Here is a 15,638-nt window from a genome sequence, read left to right as displayed (position 1 = left end):
TTAAGATACAAGGTCAGTTGAGAAATCCACACACTTATTTAGAATTTGCTGCACTCTTATCCACGTCATGTTATCACAAAAGGCAACATAATGTAATTTTTCTAATGAGTTGTAGTCTAGAATGTCATTCTAGTCCTAGTCCAATACCCTGTGTTTAATCCAGTTGGGTTTATTTCTGTTTCTGTTCCCTCGCCCTGAAGATGACGTTATATTTGTTTGGGTTTCACAATGCATTTATTATCCCAGGCCGAGTGTGCCAGTCGTGTGACTAGGTTCCAGCGAGCTATCCTGGAGAGCTTCTGATGTGTCATCTCACTTACCTGGGGGAGATGCTATTGAGACTGAAAATGAGAAGGAAGTAGAAGTCTGGTTTCCACAGCAACAAATAAAAGGACCAGGGACCTACTCAGGTACTTTAAGGTAGGACTGTCACTGGTATTTTTGGCCATTGAAATAAATGAATCTGAAGTAGTGTTAGTTTTTCCAAGACAAACATCAATGGAGGTCAAGGTTTTAATGATGTCACAGACTTGAAAAGTAGCCGTGATCTGGAAGTGCATCAACAGGATGTGTGGAAGTGGTAAATAATCTCTCACTAACCAGTTTAATTTGGTTTTAAATACAATTCCCATTTGTAGAATTGCTTTTGTGTTTATATACATATAATAGATTGCTGTCTTTGTGTCTCCAGATTTCTGTGGCTGACATAAAAATTCTGTCAAGATAGTTGATAGATTTTGTTTTGTTGTGTCAACATGTGATTAGAAATGTTGTCATTAAATTCCGTGCATGCATGCAGAAGTTCCCCTCACACATTGCGGAACAATGATGCAAGTCTTTTGTTTGTTCAGTAGGAAAGTCCCTGTTTTATCCTCCAACTAAGCAAATTGTAATGTATTCTGGGGATGCTTTCGGCTGCTAATTTTCCGATCATCCATGAGTGAAATTGGCCAATATCGATACTGATCACATATGTCAAGTGGAAATCTTTAAAATGTATTTATGAGTGGTCAGTGGTGCAGTTTAAGGGGAAAAAGTTAGGACAATTTCAAGGTCCCCTTAAAAGGGGTAGGGGCCAATCGATTGTCGCATTTAATTTTATAGTCAAATCTGATTCATTGGTTTTTTTTTATGTTGTTTTTTAGTTTTTTGTTTTTTTTTAGACCACAGCTAATGGGGATCCATACAAATAAATTTCATGTGTGACTTTTTCCACCTAAAAACACTCAGATCAACAAATAAACATGGTAGGTGTGCAACAACGGTACATTTATTTAATTAATAACGCAGTAAGCAAGACGAAAAATGGTGGACATGCCACACAATTGAACAACATGACGAGAAAATCAACTACTTGCCGGCTAACTGTTAGCTTATTACTGCTAACTTATTTCAATTTAGGGATATAAAACAGTTGAAGCCTAACCGCTTTTAAATGATACGCCATGTTGGTTGTTTTGTGTGTAAGAAGTTGCTACCACAAGCTGCACTTTATTCATCATTCATCGCACTAACCTAATATACAACGTTTTGCACTCTGCACAACTGCAGAGTACTCAGTCCCACCCTCCCTCCCCGACGCAGTGATGCAATGCGCAACTGATATGGGCAGATTGTGTCGCATGACCTCACCCTCATCCCCCGTATTTACAGTCTGCTTTATTCAAGCCCCCGGGTACCACGTGCCAAACGGAGACCCCCCTATCATGGAGACAATCTTGTCATCACTGAGCTAACGTCTTCATTGTGCAATGTGGTGCATGGCACTGATCCTTGCTCACTGCTCTAAAGTATGCCAACACAGATGCCCCCCCCACATCCGCTTTGATAATTTGAATAGGCATACATCTAACGCTCTGATACCAGTTCAGGTTTTTTTTTTTTTTTTTTTGCCAGCGTGTCTTGTGCATGTTTGGATGCCTGAGAGCCTCCGCAGGTCAGCCCACTGTTGACAGCCTACACATAAATGCAGCATCATAATTCATGAGTATGACCTTTCCCATGCAGCAAGGCTATGCATGTACATGTAGGAAAACACTCATCTGTTCATAGTCGTTTTCTTCTTAAAATATGCACTTTTATGTATCTAAGGAATATAAAAAGGAAAATAATAATTTCACACAATCACACAAACGGGCGTGTTGCCATGGAGTCATGGGACTTACCGCATGCAAATTGCATGTGAGAGAAACAAACATTGCTTTCATATTCTGTTCCGCAGTTATTCAGGGAACAATAAAGCCCACATTTAGATGTCATCAACAGCAGCAGGAATGTCATTTTTCTCCCAGTAGGGATTAATTTCTGGTCTTTTCCCATTTCTGAGACTCACCATGACTAAAACATACTGTATTAGTGTAAAGCTGATCTTATTCCAGAATAAAGAAAAAGGCCACTTCATCCCCTCAACGCACTCACCTCATAGCAAATTTCAGTTAGGAAAAAAAACTTTCCAAGAGTTGTTATTGTTACTGTGAGTGGCTGTGGAAGAGTAGTGAAGTGTGGAGAGTGTAGGTGGTTGTATGGCACTCATTCATTATTCATCCACTGGGTAGGCAAGACTCTAAGTGGCAGTGACGGACACTAACTCTAACACTGAGGTGTGACATCTCCGGGCTTCTTGACCACATATTTTATGGATCTATTCATTACACCACACAAATAAGAGCTAAAAGTTGGACATTTTAATCATGATGCGTTGGATAGGAGGGACAGTCCGGAACTGACGCAATATGAGAAAGGTAGGTGTAAATATGTCAATGCAGTGTATGTCTAAATATAATTTCTATCTAATAATTCAACTTTTTGCAAGAAATGACGCTATTGAGAGTTGTGGCTTATCTTTGCTGAATCGTTTTATAAAGTTATTAACAAGTTTTTCACAGAATCTTTGCTTATTTTGATATTTGCTACCAATCAATACCAATTGGCTAACACCAATCAAATACACAGTACTGTGTATGAATTTTATTACTGAAACTTACAACTATCTGACTTTTTTGTGGTCACAATCACCGATTCATAGACTCAAATGTTGTCACATTTATGTGTATATTGGTGTTCAAGCTAATTTAGTTTCATTTACCCACACTACTAATACAGTAACATTTAACACCTGCGGTCTTCATTAGTAACTAGCTAGCAGTAGCTAGCAGTAGCTAGCAGTAGCTAGCAGTAGCTAGCAGTAGCTAACAGTACCTAGCAGTAGCTAGCAGTAGCTAGCAGTAGCTAGCAGTACCGAGCAGTAGCTAGCAGTAGCTAGCAGTAGCTAGCAGTACCTAGCAGTACCTAGCAGTACCTAGCAGTACCTAGCAGTAGCTAGCAGTAGCTAGCAGTACCTAGCAGTACCTAGCAGTACCTAGCAGTACCTAGCAGTACCTGCTGCCAACGTTAGCCAATGCCGTGTAGCCAATTGTGCTACAGTTAATAATATTAGTATACTAATAATAATATTTTTGTTGTCCCCTGTTTGTGTCAATGAAGAGTTTATGACCAGAAGTGGACCCCATGCACAGTAAAGATGGGCACACCGGTCCAACCAGTGCTGTTGATGCTGTTATGGCAAAGTGTTTGGCCTTTGGACATCCCTCTAGAAAGTGAGTTCATAAAACTTACATTTTCTGGTTGGATTTTGTGATATGTGTATTATCTTTTATTTATTTTAATGCCCGCAGTCCGCCAACCGCCAACCATCACAAAGCAGTCAATGAAGGAGCATATTGTTGACCCCAAAGACACCATGGTCATTGAGTGCGAGGCGAAGGGAAACCCTCATCCTATGTAAGTAGTTGATGATGCAGCTTGTTTGGCAAATATGGATTCAAATTCTCTCTCTCTTTGTTTCACATAAGCTTCTCATGGAGGCGTAATGGGAAATATTTCAACGTGGCACGTGATTCACAGGCATCAATGCGCAGACGCTCAGGAACGTTGGACATTTATGCCCGGAACAATCCAGAACAGTATGAGGCAGAATATCAATGCATTGCCTCCAATGAGTATGGCTCCGCATACTCCAACAAAATCAGACTACAATTGTACAGTAGGTTAAATTCACAATAGATATTTACTTAAATGATGAAACGAAATTTGGATTTGCATCTGAATTGAATTTTGTTTGTTCAGGAGCTCCTGTGTGGCCAAGGGAGATCGTGGAACCTGTTGTGATTAGTGCTGGTTCACCTTTAGTCCTGTCCTGTGACCCTCCAGCCGGTCCGCCTAAACCTGAAACCTACTGGATGTCAAGCTGTGAGTGTCTCTTTAAGATTGGGTTGATGTCTCTTTATACAACAAAAATATATTGCAATCCCCACAAACCAAAAACAGACTTCATAGTAAGGGAAAGACTATTAATTTGACACAATTTTTTTACTTTACATTTTACATTTCCTCCACATTGGGCAAGCGAAAATGATATATCAATGTCTGACCCCAAACATGATTCCCACTAGTGTTTCACATTACTTACTGTATTGTGTGGAAATATGGGTAATAACTCTAAAAGCAATCTTGCTAAATGTACTGCAAAAAAGGCCAGTAAGGATAATTCATAATGCCGCCTACAGAAAACATACTAACTCCTTATTTCTAAAATCACAAATACTTAAACTTGCTGATATAGTTCATCTTCAAACAGCTAAAATAATGCATAAGGCTAAAAATAACCAATTACCTAAAAATGTCATCCAATACGTCTCTACAAGAGAGGAGAAATATGATCTCAAGGAAGAACTAAATTTAAAACACGTATATCCTAGGGCTACGTTAAAAAGCCATAGCATTTCAGTATGTGGAATCAAACTATGGAACGGATTGAGTAAGACCCTCATACAATGCACAACGATGAGCCAATTCAAGAAACAATACAAGCAGTTGATGTTTGCTAAATACAAGGATGAAGAGTCTTGAACCAGTCATGATGTGCTATATATATCACTATATTGACAGTTACTATGGTAACCATTATGTCATTGTATGGTCATATCACCTTAGACTTCGGTACGTGACAAAAAATGTAAAAAAAAACAAAAAACAAAAACAAACTATATTTGGAAAGCAGGAAGTGAACAAATGTAACAGTTACTGATTGCAAAAGTACCAGATAAAGGGGTAGGATTTAATAAGCTTTGCTTCTTCCTACTCCTTTTGGACATGTGGAACTGTGAACAGATTATGTGATGCATTCAATTGTAATCTGATGCATGTTCAAATGAAATAAAACCATTACCATTACCATTATGACCATATTTAATTTCAGGCTCATATGCCAGACCCTTTAACTGGCCAATTCAGACAGCCTTCCCCACCATGCACCCCGTGCGGCAGGACCGTCGGGTATCCATGGGGGTCAACGGAGACCTTTATTTCTCCAACGTTCTATTCAACGACTCTGCCTTCGATTACTGCTGTAGCGCTCGCTTCCCCTACAAAAATGCCATCCAGCAAAAGATGCCAGTGGTTGTCAAGGTGATCACAAGTGAGTATAGGACCATTTACCATGTCAGCATACGGAACACACAACATGGTAAAAATTGGGTTTATGTGAGTGTGATCTAATTTGTTCCTCTTGCAGCTCGAGCCGTGGTGGAGGCCGCCCCCACCTGGCTTTCTCCTACAGGCCCATCCAGTTCTGTTCTGGTCCTCCTGGGAGAGGAACTACTGCTAGAGTGCGTCGCTGCTGGAGTGTAAGAGTGACGCAGGAACGACTCTTCAGATTTACTTGAATCTACCAAGTGATACAATAAGATCTAAGTCATGTGTAGATTTTAAGACATGTTTATCACCAATAAGGCCCACTCCTAGCATTACCTGGACAAAGGACGGTGAAGACTTGGTGGTGACCTCACGCATGAAAATGAAACATTTCAACAAGATGATTCAAATCCAGACGGCATCATTTGAGGATGCGGGCGAGTACATCTGTACTGCCACCAATAAGATCAGCTACATTCAACACACGATAACAGTCAGGGTAAAAGGTGAGGAAGTGGGTTGTTTCGTCTTAATGATACAGCAGCTGACATGAATATTTTTGACAGCGGCTCCATTCTGGTTAGAAAAACCCGATGACTTAATTTTGGCTCCTGAGGAAAGTGGACGCTTGGTGTGTCGCTCAGATGGCGTGCCTCGTCCCACAGTCAGCTGGTTCATCAACGGAGAACCGATTGAGAGTAAGAATCAAGCAACAACGGTTAAAGTGAATCAAAATAATCTCACCCGGTGTCTTTCTCATTTTTTCTCTTTAAGCTGCCACACCGCAAATAAACAGGCGAGTGTCCGGAGATACACTGACCCTCAGCAGCGTGAATGCCGCCAACACAGCCGTCTACCAGTGCAATGCCTCAAACCCATACGGATACATATTGGCCAACGCTTTTGTCAGTGTGCAGCGTGAGTTAAACATCCCATCTTTCCTGTGCAAACACTGAACCATACACAGTAAAACACTAATAATCATTCTTAGTGTATTCAATCTATCGCAACTGGACTGCTCAGGTTGTCTTGGCAGGATAAATAGATTGGGTCTTGCACCGAGCTCTCGGTCTCGAGCTGTCCTATCTAATCTGACTGGTGTGTATCCCACCTTGTCTGGGTGTCATCTGCCTTTTTAAACCTCATTCAATGTCAGTAAACACAACTGTTAGAAATGTGGCAAACCCTTTATAGCCCCGCTACTTCATGGGGATTGTGGCATGGGGATTATAGTCACTATAGTAACAATAATAGTGATTCCTTATTTATTAAAAATATATTTTTAGAGTATAGAAAACCCATTTATGACTTCCTAAATACGATGTTTAACATTATTAGAGTCTTCTAAACATGAAACATCAACAGCTTTACACTTGTATTACCCAATATAGTTGATAACATAACAGAAAATAAGCCATTTATGACATAAATAAAAAATGTGTTCCAGTGCTACGGGAGCTGAGCGGATTATTGTTATTATTATTATTTTCACTATAATAATAATAATAGTGACTATAATAGTTCACATATACAGTGACACATCCACTATTAATGATTCTACACAGTATAATACTGTTTAGAATATTATACAGTGGATTAGTGATGATGAAACTAACTAAATAAATGGTGTTTACTAGATGCAACACCTCGTATTCTTGGGCCAAAGAATGAACTCGTCAAGGTCATAGAGGGAACTCGTTCCTTTCTGGACTGCGTCTACTTTGGCTCTCCAGTGCCTGACCTGCGATGGTGAGGAAAATACATTTCCAGAGTTAGCAAGTGTGATTTATCTATTGTGTTGGATGTCTTTTGCACTTTGTTGGGTTGCTTCACCACAGGTCCAAATACGGACAGGGAAATCTGGAAGGAACTCGTTTTAAGACACATGGCAATGGGACCCTGGAGATAAGACGCACACACATAGAGGACCAGGGAACGTACATGTGTGTCGTCAGCAATGTTGCAGGAAGAGATGAGAATCAAGTCAGACTAGAGGTCAAAGGTGAGAAACTTTGTGTTTTTTCTAAAACAGCAAGTGTAATACCGTGTTTGGTGTTTGACTTTCAAGGTCCCATTTTGCTATATATTGCTTTTTTTTTAATTGTTTTCTTATCCACTCCTTTACGCAGAACCTACGTTAATTGTCAAAAGACCACAGGATATGAAAGTTATCTGTGGAACCGATGTGCGTTTAGAGTGTGGCGTGAAAGCAGACATCACCACACCTATCACAACCACATGGATGAAAGACAAAACCACAGTCACACTCGGTTGGAGGTTTGTTTCGGCTGTTTAATGACACCACAAGGCCGTTATACATTTTAATTTTTCATACATCTATTCTCTTTATTATCATCATCATCTCAGAATGTCCATGGATGAATCCAATCTGGTCATCACTAATGTAAACAGAGGTGATGCTGGCGTCTACACATGTGCTGTCAAGAGCGAACTGGACCAAAAGTCTGCATCAGCACACCTAATGGTGATGGGTATGACATGTTCAGAACAGGCTGAATCTAGGATCTGTCCCACCCTACACCACACTGCAATTAGAGTACTAATACAACAACAGTACTTCATGAAATGAATGATAAGTAGACTTCTTCATTATATGCGACTCCATTGTTTAATTGGTTCCAAATCTGACTGTGATAAGTGAATTTCCATGAACTCGGATTCCTTATTTATTAAAAATATATTTTTAGAGTATGGAAAACCAGTTTATGACTTCCTAAATCCATTCCTAAAGCCATTATTTTTGTTGATTATTTTAAAATTTGAAATTTGTGAAATTTCAAAGTGGTGATGAAACGTAAACCTCTAAATATGGGCATGATTCAGAACACATCAATTCAGGCTTTTTATTCCTTTTCAACGTGCTCACATGTGTTTTTGTATAGATTATCCTGAACCTCCCACTAAACTGGAGTTGTCTGATCCATATGAACGCAGCGTTAGACTCAGTTGGGTCCCAGGAGACAGCAACTTCAGCCCCGTTACAGGTAGGAGGTGCGAAGAAATGCTAAACCTGACTACATTACGGTGGCCAATAGAGGCAAATGCCAAAATAATAATGCCAAAAACCCACACAAACCCCCCAAAAAAACCATGTACGGGAAAAATGCTGCAACTGCATGGAGCGAAACTAGCTGGACGACCAGGAAGTTAGCCAGGCTCCCAGAGCTGCCAGCGGTGTTGCGTTTTGGATTTTGCATCATATCTGCGTTTGCCCCTGTTGATCATAAAAAAAACACTAACAGTAATATCAATGTCAACAAACCTTTGAATTTGAACTATATAATTGCTCTCTTGCAGAATTCTTGGTGCAATATGATGATGATGACTGGTTACCCGGAAAATGGAAGAACTTATCAACTTACCCCGGGAGCCTAAACTCTGTCATTCTGCACCTTGCACCCTTCACATACTATGAATTTCGCGTTATCGCCATTAATGAAATTGGACCAAGCCGACCAAGTCGTCCGTCGATGCGCTTCCAGACGAGCGGTGCACGTGGGTTTCAGTGATTGGAATAATTTTTTTGTCATGACTTTAAAAGACATCTCCATCTCAGGGAAGTTATTTGTTAACTACTTTGTTTCTCCACAGCTCCAGATGTCATCCCAAAGAATGTAAAGGGTGTGGGAACATGGAGAAACAACATGGAGATCAGCTGGGAGGTAAAGCTATAAAATATATATTTCCCAATGGATGGCAATAATGTCAAACCACAATGGCTGCTGTTGTCATCTATCCTTTCAGCCTCTGACTTACAGAGAGTGGAATGGGCCACACCTCAAGTATCTGGTCTGGTGGCGACGGAGAGACTCCAGAGAGGAGTGGAAGAATGCCACTACTAAATGGCTGAAATATTATATTTACGACGCCGATACTTTTACTCCTTATGAGATCAAAGTCCAGGCTGTGAATGACTTTGGGCTTGGTCCAGAGTCACCGGTTGTTATTGGTTATTCCGGAGAAGACCGTAAGTCTCATGATTTCAACATAAGCATCACCCTTGCGTGTCATCATTCTATTGCCCCCTCTGCAATGGCCGACAAGGTGAATGATTATCTGTCTTCCAAAAGGTCCAGTTAGTGCACCCCTGAACCTGAGAGTGTCGGATATCCAGAGCACCGAGGTGACCGTGCATTGGGACACAGTGGCTCGAAGCTCAGTCATGGGAGAGCTTAAAGACTACAAGGTGTGCTGCCGGCTTATAAACATTGATAAGCAATGTACAACAAATGACATTGGGTAGATATGTAAGACTTGTAATCACTGCGCAGTAATCGTTATACTCGGGTCAGTGGATCACAGTCTGCAAACATGAAAGGAGATGTATATTTACTTAGTTCTTATCATGCTCAGACAATAAAATACCATGGAAGGAAGGTGCTCACTGTTTGTGATGGATACATATACGTATACATATCATGACATATTACTTCATTTGTTACTTTAACAATGCAGTGCTTGCTATATCAATCTCATCTCTCATTCAGGTGTACTACTGGAGAGACAGCAGCCAGCTGAGATGGCTGAGAGTCAACAGAGCTATGAGTTCCAAAGTGTTTACAGACACCGGACCGGAGCCATCCGGGGTTCTAACAGAGCTGATCCCCTACAGCAACTATAAAATGTACATCGTGGTGACCAACAGTCGATTTGAAGGTCCGCCCAGCAACAATATACACTTTTCTACACCTGAGGGAGGTAAGAAAAGGCCAGACACCAAAAACCTCCCAACGAATAGTAATCTGTTTTTGTATTTGTGTTTTCTCTAGTACCGTCTGCTCCCACGTCCTTCAGAATCCAACAGCGACATCTTGACAGTATTTATGTAGACTGGGACTTGCCCGCAGAACCCAATGGAATCATCATCGGATACTCACTCATGTACCAGACAGGTGAATTTGATAATGCATAGGCCGTTTTCAGAACTAAAAGGGAACGCTAGGGGGTAGGCGGGGCCTTGCTTTGTTTGCTTTGAGCCCGGTTGGCGGGGACCCCTCCGGTCCTGCTGGTGTGTGGCCCCCTTGTCAGGTGTAGTCTTTCTAGGGTTTTGGGGGTTGGCCGTCTACTCGGGATTGCCTCTATGCGGCCCCTTGCTTGTGTCCCGGGTGAATTTGGGGGCTGGGTCTTGTGGGGCTACCCTTAACTGGCCAGTGGCTCCCTGGTCTGGGGGCTTGGCCTGGCCATGTGGGGCGGGGCTTGCTGGGTGATAGGAGGCAGTCCTTGACAATAACACATTCACATATATACGCACATTTATGCACGTATGCATACCTGTACATGCACACTGTGTATATACTGTACATAGTATATCAATTCACAGTACATAAGTACTTCCCCATATAACTCTTTGACTTATCCATGGTGTCATTATGCGCTTGGTTTTATTACATTGATGGTGATGGTGGTAATAAGATTATAGTGATTACAATAATGTGTTACTGTCACAGTTTACTATCATGGTTAATGGTTTCATTACTACTATTATCACTAATATGTTCATTAGTAATATCACTGTGACTGTTGATAATACTCAGTTATGGTCTTTTACGGCCATTATAGACATTAGCTGATGTAGTCCTGTTTGGTTTTTTATATTATTCTCCTTGTGTTCTTGTCTCTTTTTGTATTGTCCTCTTTTACCCGCAATTTTTTTTCTTCTTTTCTATCCCCTCCTGCTCCAGTGTGGCCGTTCCAAATTTGCATAACAACAAAAGTCAAATTATAATCTATATCAAAAGGGAAAGTGTAACTTATATTTCCTCTGGCAGAGTGAATCTGTTTAGCATGTAGCATGGACAGGACGCTACGCTAACTGGGATATCCTGTCACTCCACAGTGAACGCCACCAGGGGAGAGGAGCAGAGAGTGGAGGAGTTCCTTCCAAATGTAACAAGTTTCTCAATGCCCCGATATGACCGCTACACTAGATACCGATTCTCTGTAGCGGCTAAGACTCGGATGGGCGTAGGAGAATGGCATACCGAGGAGTCGCCACACTATACCACTGAGAGTAATATTGCTCAATGCACATTTGTTGACTTACATGGGTGTAAAAGTTGCTGAGTCGGCTGTGATGGCTAAGATTAAATGTACTTTGTCCATGTGCAGTCTACGCCCAGGACCAGGTTGACATCTCCACTCAAGGCTGGTTCATCGGAATCATGTGTGCAGTGGCTTTAATCGTGCTCATGCTACTGATAGTGTGTTTCATCAAGAGAAGCCGAGGGGGGAAATACCCAGGTGCAGTAGCAAATCCGAGAACTTTCACAACATCCAGTTGCACGTTATGTTCTAATTGTTTTGTTAAATTGCAGTACGGGAAAAGAAAGATATTTCATTGGAGCCCGTGGATGATAGGGATCAAGACGGTTCCTTTGACTATCGGTAAGAATGAGAGCAACCTCTACAAATACCAGCTGGGAAAACTAGTAAAATACACAATACACAAGCAAGTTTTAATCCCGCATGACATGGGCACGTGGAAGTACTTTCATAATTATCAGTACAAACTAGCAATAAGCAACACTACAATTCAAAAGGCCATTAGTACCCTACAGTAACTGCTAACCCAATAACAAAATATCGGAAAATTAACCACATATGTGAGACATAATACAACCCTGACTGCTGCAATAAAATACAGTATTTTCTGGACTATAAATCGCCCTGGAGTATAAGTCGCACAAGGCTAAAAATGCATAATTAGGTAGCAAAAAACATACATAAGTCGCATTTTTTGCAGGTAATTTATTTTCCAAACTACTTGACCAAAACGGACATTACGTTCTCTTGGAAGGCAAGTTCTAACAATAAAAGAATAGAGAACAGGCTGAATAGGTGTAAGATATGCTAACACAATGCTTATTCAGCTACACAAAAAAAATAAACATGAACAGAAAAGGTGTCCAGTGTTTATGTAACAAAGTTTTTTTCATTTATAAGTCGCTCTGGAGTATAAGTCGCAGGAACAGCCAACCTACGAAAAAAAGTGCGACTTACGTATAGTCCAGAAAATATGGTACATCAAAAGAAAACAGCTATACAACTAGCAACATGTAAAACCCAATTACAATTCAGCAAACATAATGCATGCTGGGAAGTTTGCGTGTATACTTCAAGAACTGCAATATCAACTTTGCATTTTGTTTTAATCACATTGCTTCGATTTTACATTAGTTTTAACTAATCATTCAGATAATTTATTTACAATTTCACATGAATTTTAACATGAAGTTGATGTAAACCAGCAACATTTTTATGTCAGTGTGACTTAGAAAAATAATGTTTCCAACGTAATACACAAAGTCCCAAGTGGGGATTTCCAATTATTTATTCCAATACATTAGTAAAGAAAATAGTCTTAATTTTAAAAAGATATAAATATATACAGTATCATCACATTAGTGAATGGGAAGCATCTGGTTCATAATTTTTGCCACACAGGTAAAGATTAAATCATTCACTATTTACTCTAATTTGCATTAATATCTGATTTATTCTCCTTTTTACCACTCCTTTATCTCCATCCCCTCAACCCTTTCTCAAGGTCTCTTGAAAGGTATGAAATGACTAAATACTGACCTTCAGAAAGTTTTCTTTTCAATTTGCTGCCTAAATTTCACGTCAAAATGAATAATGAACTAAACATTGTTTGTTTTTGTGACACAGGATAGCACGTGTCACTACTCTTCCTTTTCCACGATGGTATGTATATTTCATTGTAATGTGAAGTTAAAGTGGACTTATTATGCTCATTTTTTTTTACCCTTTGTATTGAGTTGTGGACTCCTATAGAGCAGCTACACACAATAACCCACACAGATAACTTTCTCCATCTTACAGAATTTGCACCTTTCCAGCTGTATTTCCCACCAAAACAGTCTGTTTGAATTTATCCCAACCACGACCCGCCTCTGGGCACACCCACATTCCCAAAGTATTTCCTGACTACTACAAACAACACTGTTTAATTTAATGGATATGAGAATTGATAATAAATGAAGTCTTCGTTTAGGAGCTACTGGAAGCCAATGAGCTACTGGCTGGAGACTCCTGACTTACCGTGTATGAACTCAAAAGTGCACCGAATGAATTGCTCCAACCTCGTCTGCCCGAGGAGGAGCACACATTGTTGGACACACTTTGTCATGCTCAGAAGCCGGACGTGAGGGTGTTGCGTTTACTAACTGGTCTTTGGTCATTACATGTTTTTTTGCGGGCCTACCGTGGTCCAGACAGTGAGAACTGTGGTTCTCTCCACCTCTGGATGCACAGCGTTTCCGACATTATTCCACCTTTCCCATTGAGAGCATACCGCTTCCGGTTTCAGCAACAGTTTGGCGGATATTTCACATGCATGTTCATAAAAACTGTCCCATGTGAAATGCTGTTGAAAGATGAAAATATTTTTCTCTTGCTAGGAATCCCCAACTCTAATAACTTCCATTTGAGCTTGTTATGTAAAGCAGAGCATCGCGTCTACAACCACGGCCATGAGGAAGCCCGCTCCTTGTGACATCACAAGAGAACAGTTTTGGAACGCCCTCTGAAACCGAGCATTTTGAGCCATCCCAAACTCCTTTTAGGACTCACTTCCAAATGTGCAAACCTCATTATCTGAAACTTTGGCATCGCTTAAACACGAGAATACAACATTCTAACTACATTTATAGGTCAGAAAATTGGAATGTTATACTTTTTGTGCTGTGCTTTTTTTTGTTTGATTGCTTTGTTTTAAAATGTTTATACTAAGTTGGTTTTCACACCTGCAGGGAAGAGGAAAGGGGGATTCAGAGGGGTCAACCATCAATGGAGGCAGTGATGAAAAGGTCAGACAGTGACGACAGCCTGGTGGAGTACGGAGACGGAGGAGACATACCGTTCAATGAAGATGGCTCCTTCATCGGCCAGTACACGGGACAAAGGAGAGACGTGCGTGACTTGGACTTCGGTGGGAGTCTGGAGCTCCATTCTCCAATGAATGCTATCTACTCCTTGGCTTGAAACTGCTTGGAAAAGAGATCCTACATTGGTACGGTCTTCCTTGCCAGGAGGAGTGTGAGGTAGCCATTTTATGGTGGAACAGCTCGGGTAAAACTCTTCAGTTTCTAGTATGTAATATTGAAAATGTATGTGCATTTGCATCATTCTTTATAGCGAGAACTTGGAAGAGGAGATGAACATGAATCACTTTTGTCATGTTAATAAAAATCTCTACATCATGTTTTCTATCCGTCACCATCAATTGTATTGTAACAGACTACACTTTTGTGACCCTCAATTTAATACCTGTTCATATCAATATATATATATATTTCTATTCAGTAATAAATTAATATCCATCCCACAATCAGCTTTGATCCAAGTTTGATGGAAGATAAGGTGAATGTAACACGTGTTGTAACCGCCCATTTGCAACAGTAAAATGACTGATTCTGCATCCTCCGTATATATTATACCCAATATTGTAAATAAAGTGTAAAAATATAAAATCCTGGAACGATGACTGCGCTACTCCATTCCCAATTTTAAAAAAGCGATTTATTCAGAATTATGAAATAGTTTCTGCTGTATTTCCTACTCTAATATCACCACTGTTTATTCTACTGAACCCTGAACGAACAAACTGCTTCCAGACAGCGCACTGTTACATCATGCCGGTTAGTGGGGGAGGGGTCTTATCATATTACCTCTTTAGTGAGGAAGATGATATGATAGGTGATAAATTGTGGTTGTGTTATTGCAGCTGCTTTGATTGCTGCAATGACAAAATTCTAAAGTCGACGTACACGTCCTCCTGTTTGAAGCCAAAGGGGAGAAAGACAAGTTTCCAAATAAAAACTAATATAGGGAATATTTTTTACAACCTGGAACAGTACAATAATTACAATATGTGATACCATCCTGAAACAGTTGGTTTCTTAATAAATAATAAATGGCATCCATGATGTTTATTGTTAATATGTTAATTAAAATTCCAGCTCTATAATGAGTGGTAAATTATTGAACAATACCACATAAAAGTTCATTAAATTAAAAAAGGCATCAGAGACAGCTATGGGGTCCTCTAAACCCGGAAGAGGAACTTCAGTTCAATATTCAGTTGTAATTTTAATGTGCACTTCACAGTTGCTGTCAAAGTGGTG

General features: G+C 40.3%; 1 protein-coding gene across 4 annotated transcripts; it reads left to right on the top strand.

Annotated features, from left to right (window-relative positions):
• The first annotated feature begins 70 nt into the window (after positions 1 to 70).
• Positions 71 to 14,962, top strand: LOC131104401 (neurofascin). 4 transcript variants are annotated; one of them, XM_058051527.2, is made up of 27 exons: positions 281 to 420; positions 3,484 to 3,596; positions 3,675 to 3,780; positions 3,852 to 4,042; positions 4,126 to 4,248; positions 5,258 to 5,476; positions 5,573 to 5,684; positions 5,791 to 5,978; positions 6,039 to 6,170; positions 6,247 to 6,390; positions 7,110 to 7,221; positions 7,311 to 7,474; positions 7,602 to 7,749; positions 7,840 to 7,964; positions 8,376 to 8,477; positions 8,791 to 8,988; positions 9,085 to 9,155; positions 9,238 to 9,460; positions 9,564 to 9,679; positions 9,981 to 10,191; positions 10,263 to 10,385; positions 11,330 to 11,503; positions 11,602 to 11,733; positions 11,808 to 11,877; positions 13,040 to 13,051; positions 13,162 to 13,197; positions 14,265 to 14,962. In XM_058051527.2, exons 2-27 carry the CDS (start codon positions 3,521 to 3,523, stop codon positions 14,494 to 14,496), a joined length of 3,540 nt encoding a protein of 1,179 aa, XP_057907510.2. In that variant the 5' UTR covers positions 281 to 420; positions 3,484 to 3,520; the 3' UTR covers positions 14,497 to 14,962. The 4 variants fall into 4 exon arrangements, 3 of the variants coding, with proteins under 3 accessions (XP_057907510.2, XP_057907513.2, XP_057907511.2); XM_058051528.2 differs by lacking the exon at positions 281 to 420 and adding an exon at positions 2,342 to 2,741; XM_058051530.2 differs by lacking the exon at positions 13,040 to 13,051.
• The last annotated feature ends 676 nt before the right edge of the window (positions 14,963 to 15,638 follow it).

Source organism: Doryrhamphus excisus, linkage group LG15 (genome assembly GCF_037039965.1).
Source record: "Doryrhamphus excisus strain RoL-2023G ecotype Guam linkage group LG15, RoL_Dexc_Guam_v1.1, whole genome shotgun sequence".
Taxonomy (NCBI): Eukaryota; Metazoa; Chordata; class Actinopteri; order Syngnathiformes; family Syngnathidae; genus Doryrhamphus; species Doryrhamphus excisus.
This window is presented reverse-complemented; position numbering and strand designations above follow the sequence as displayed.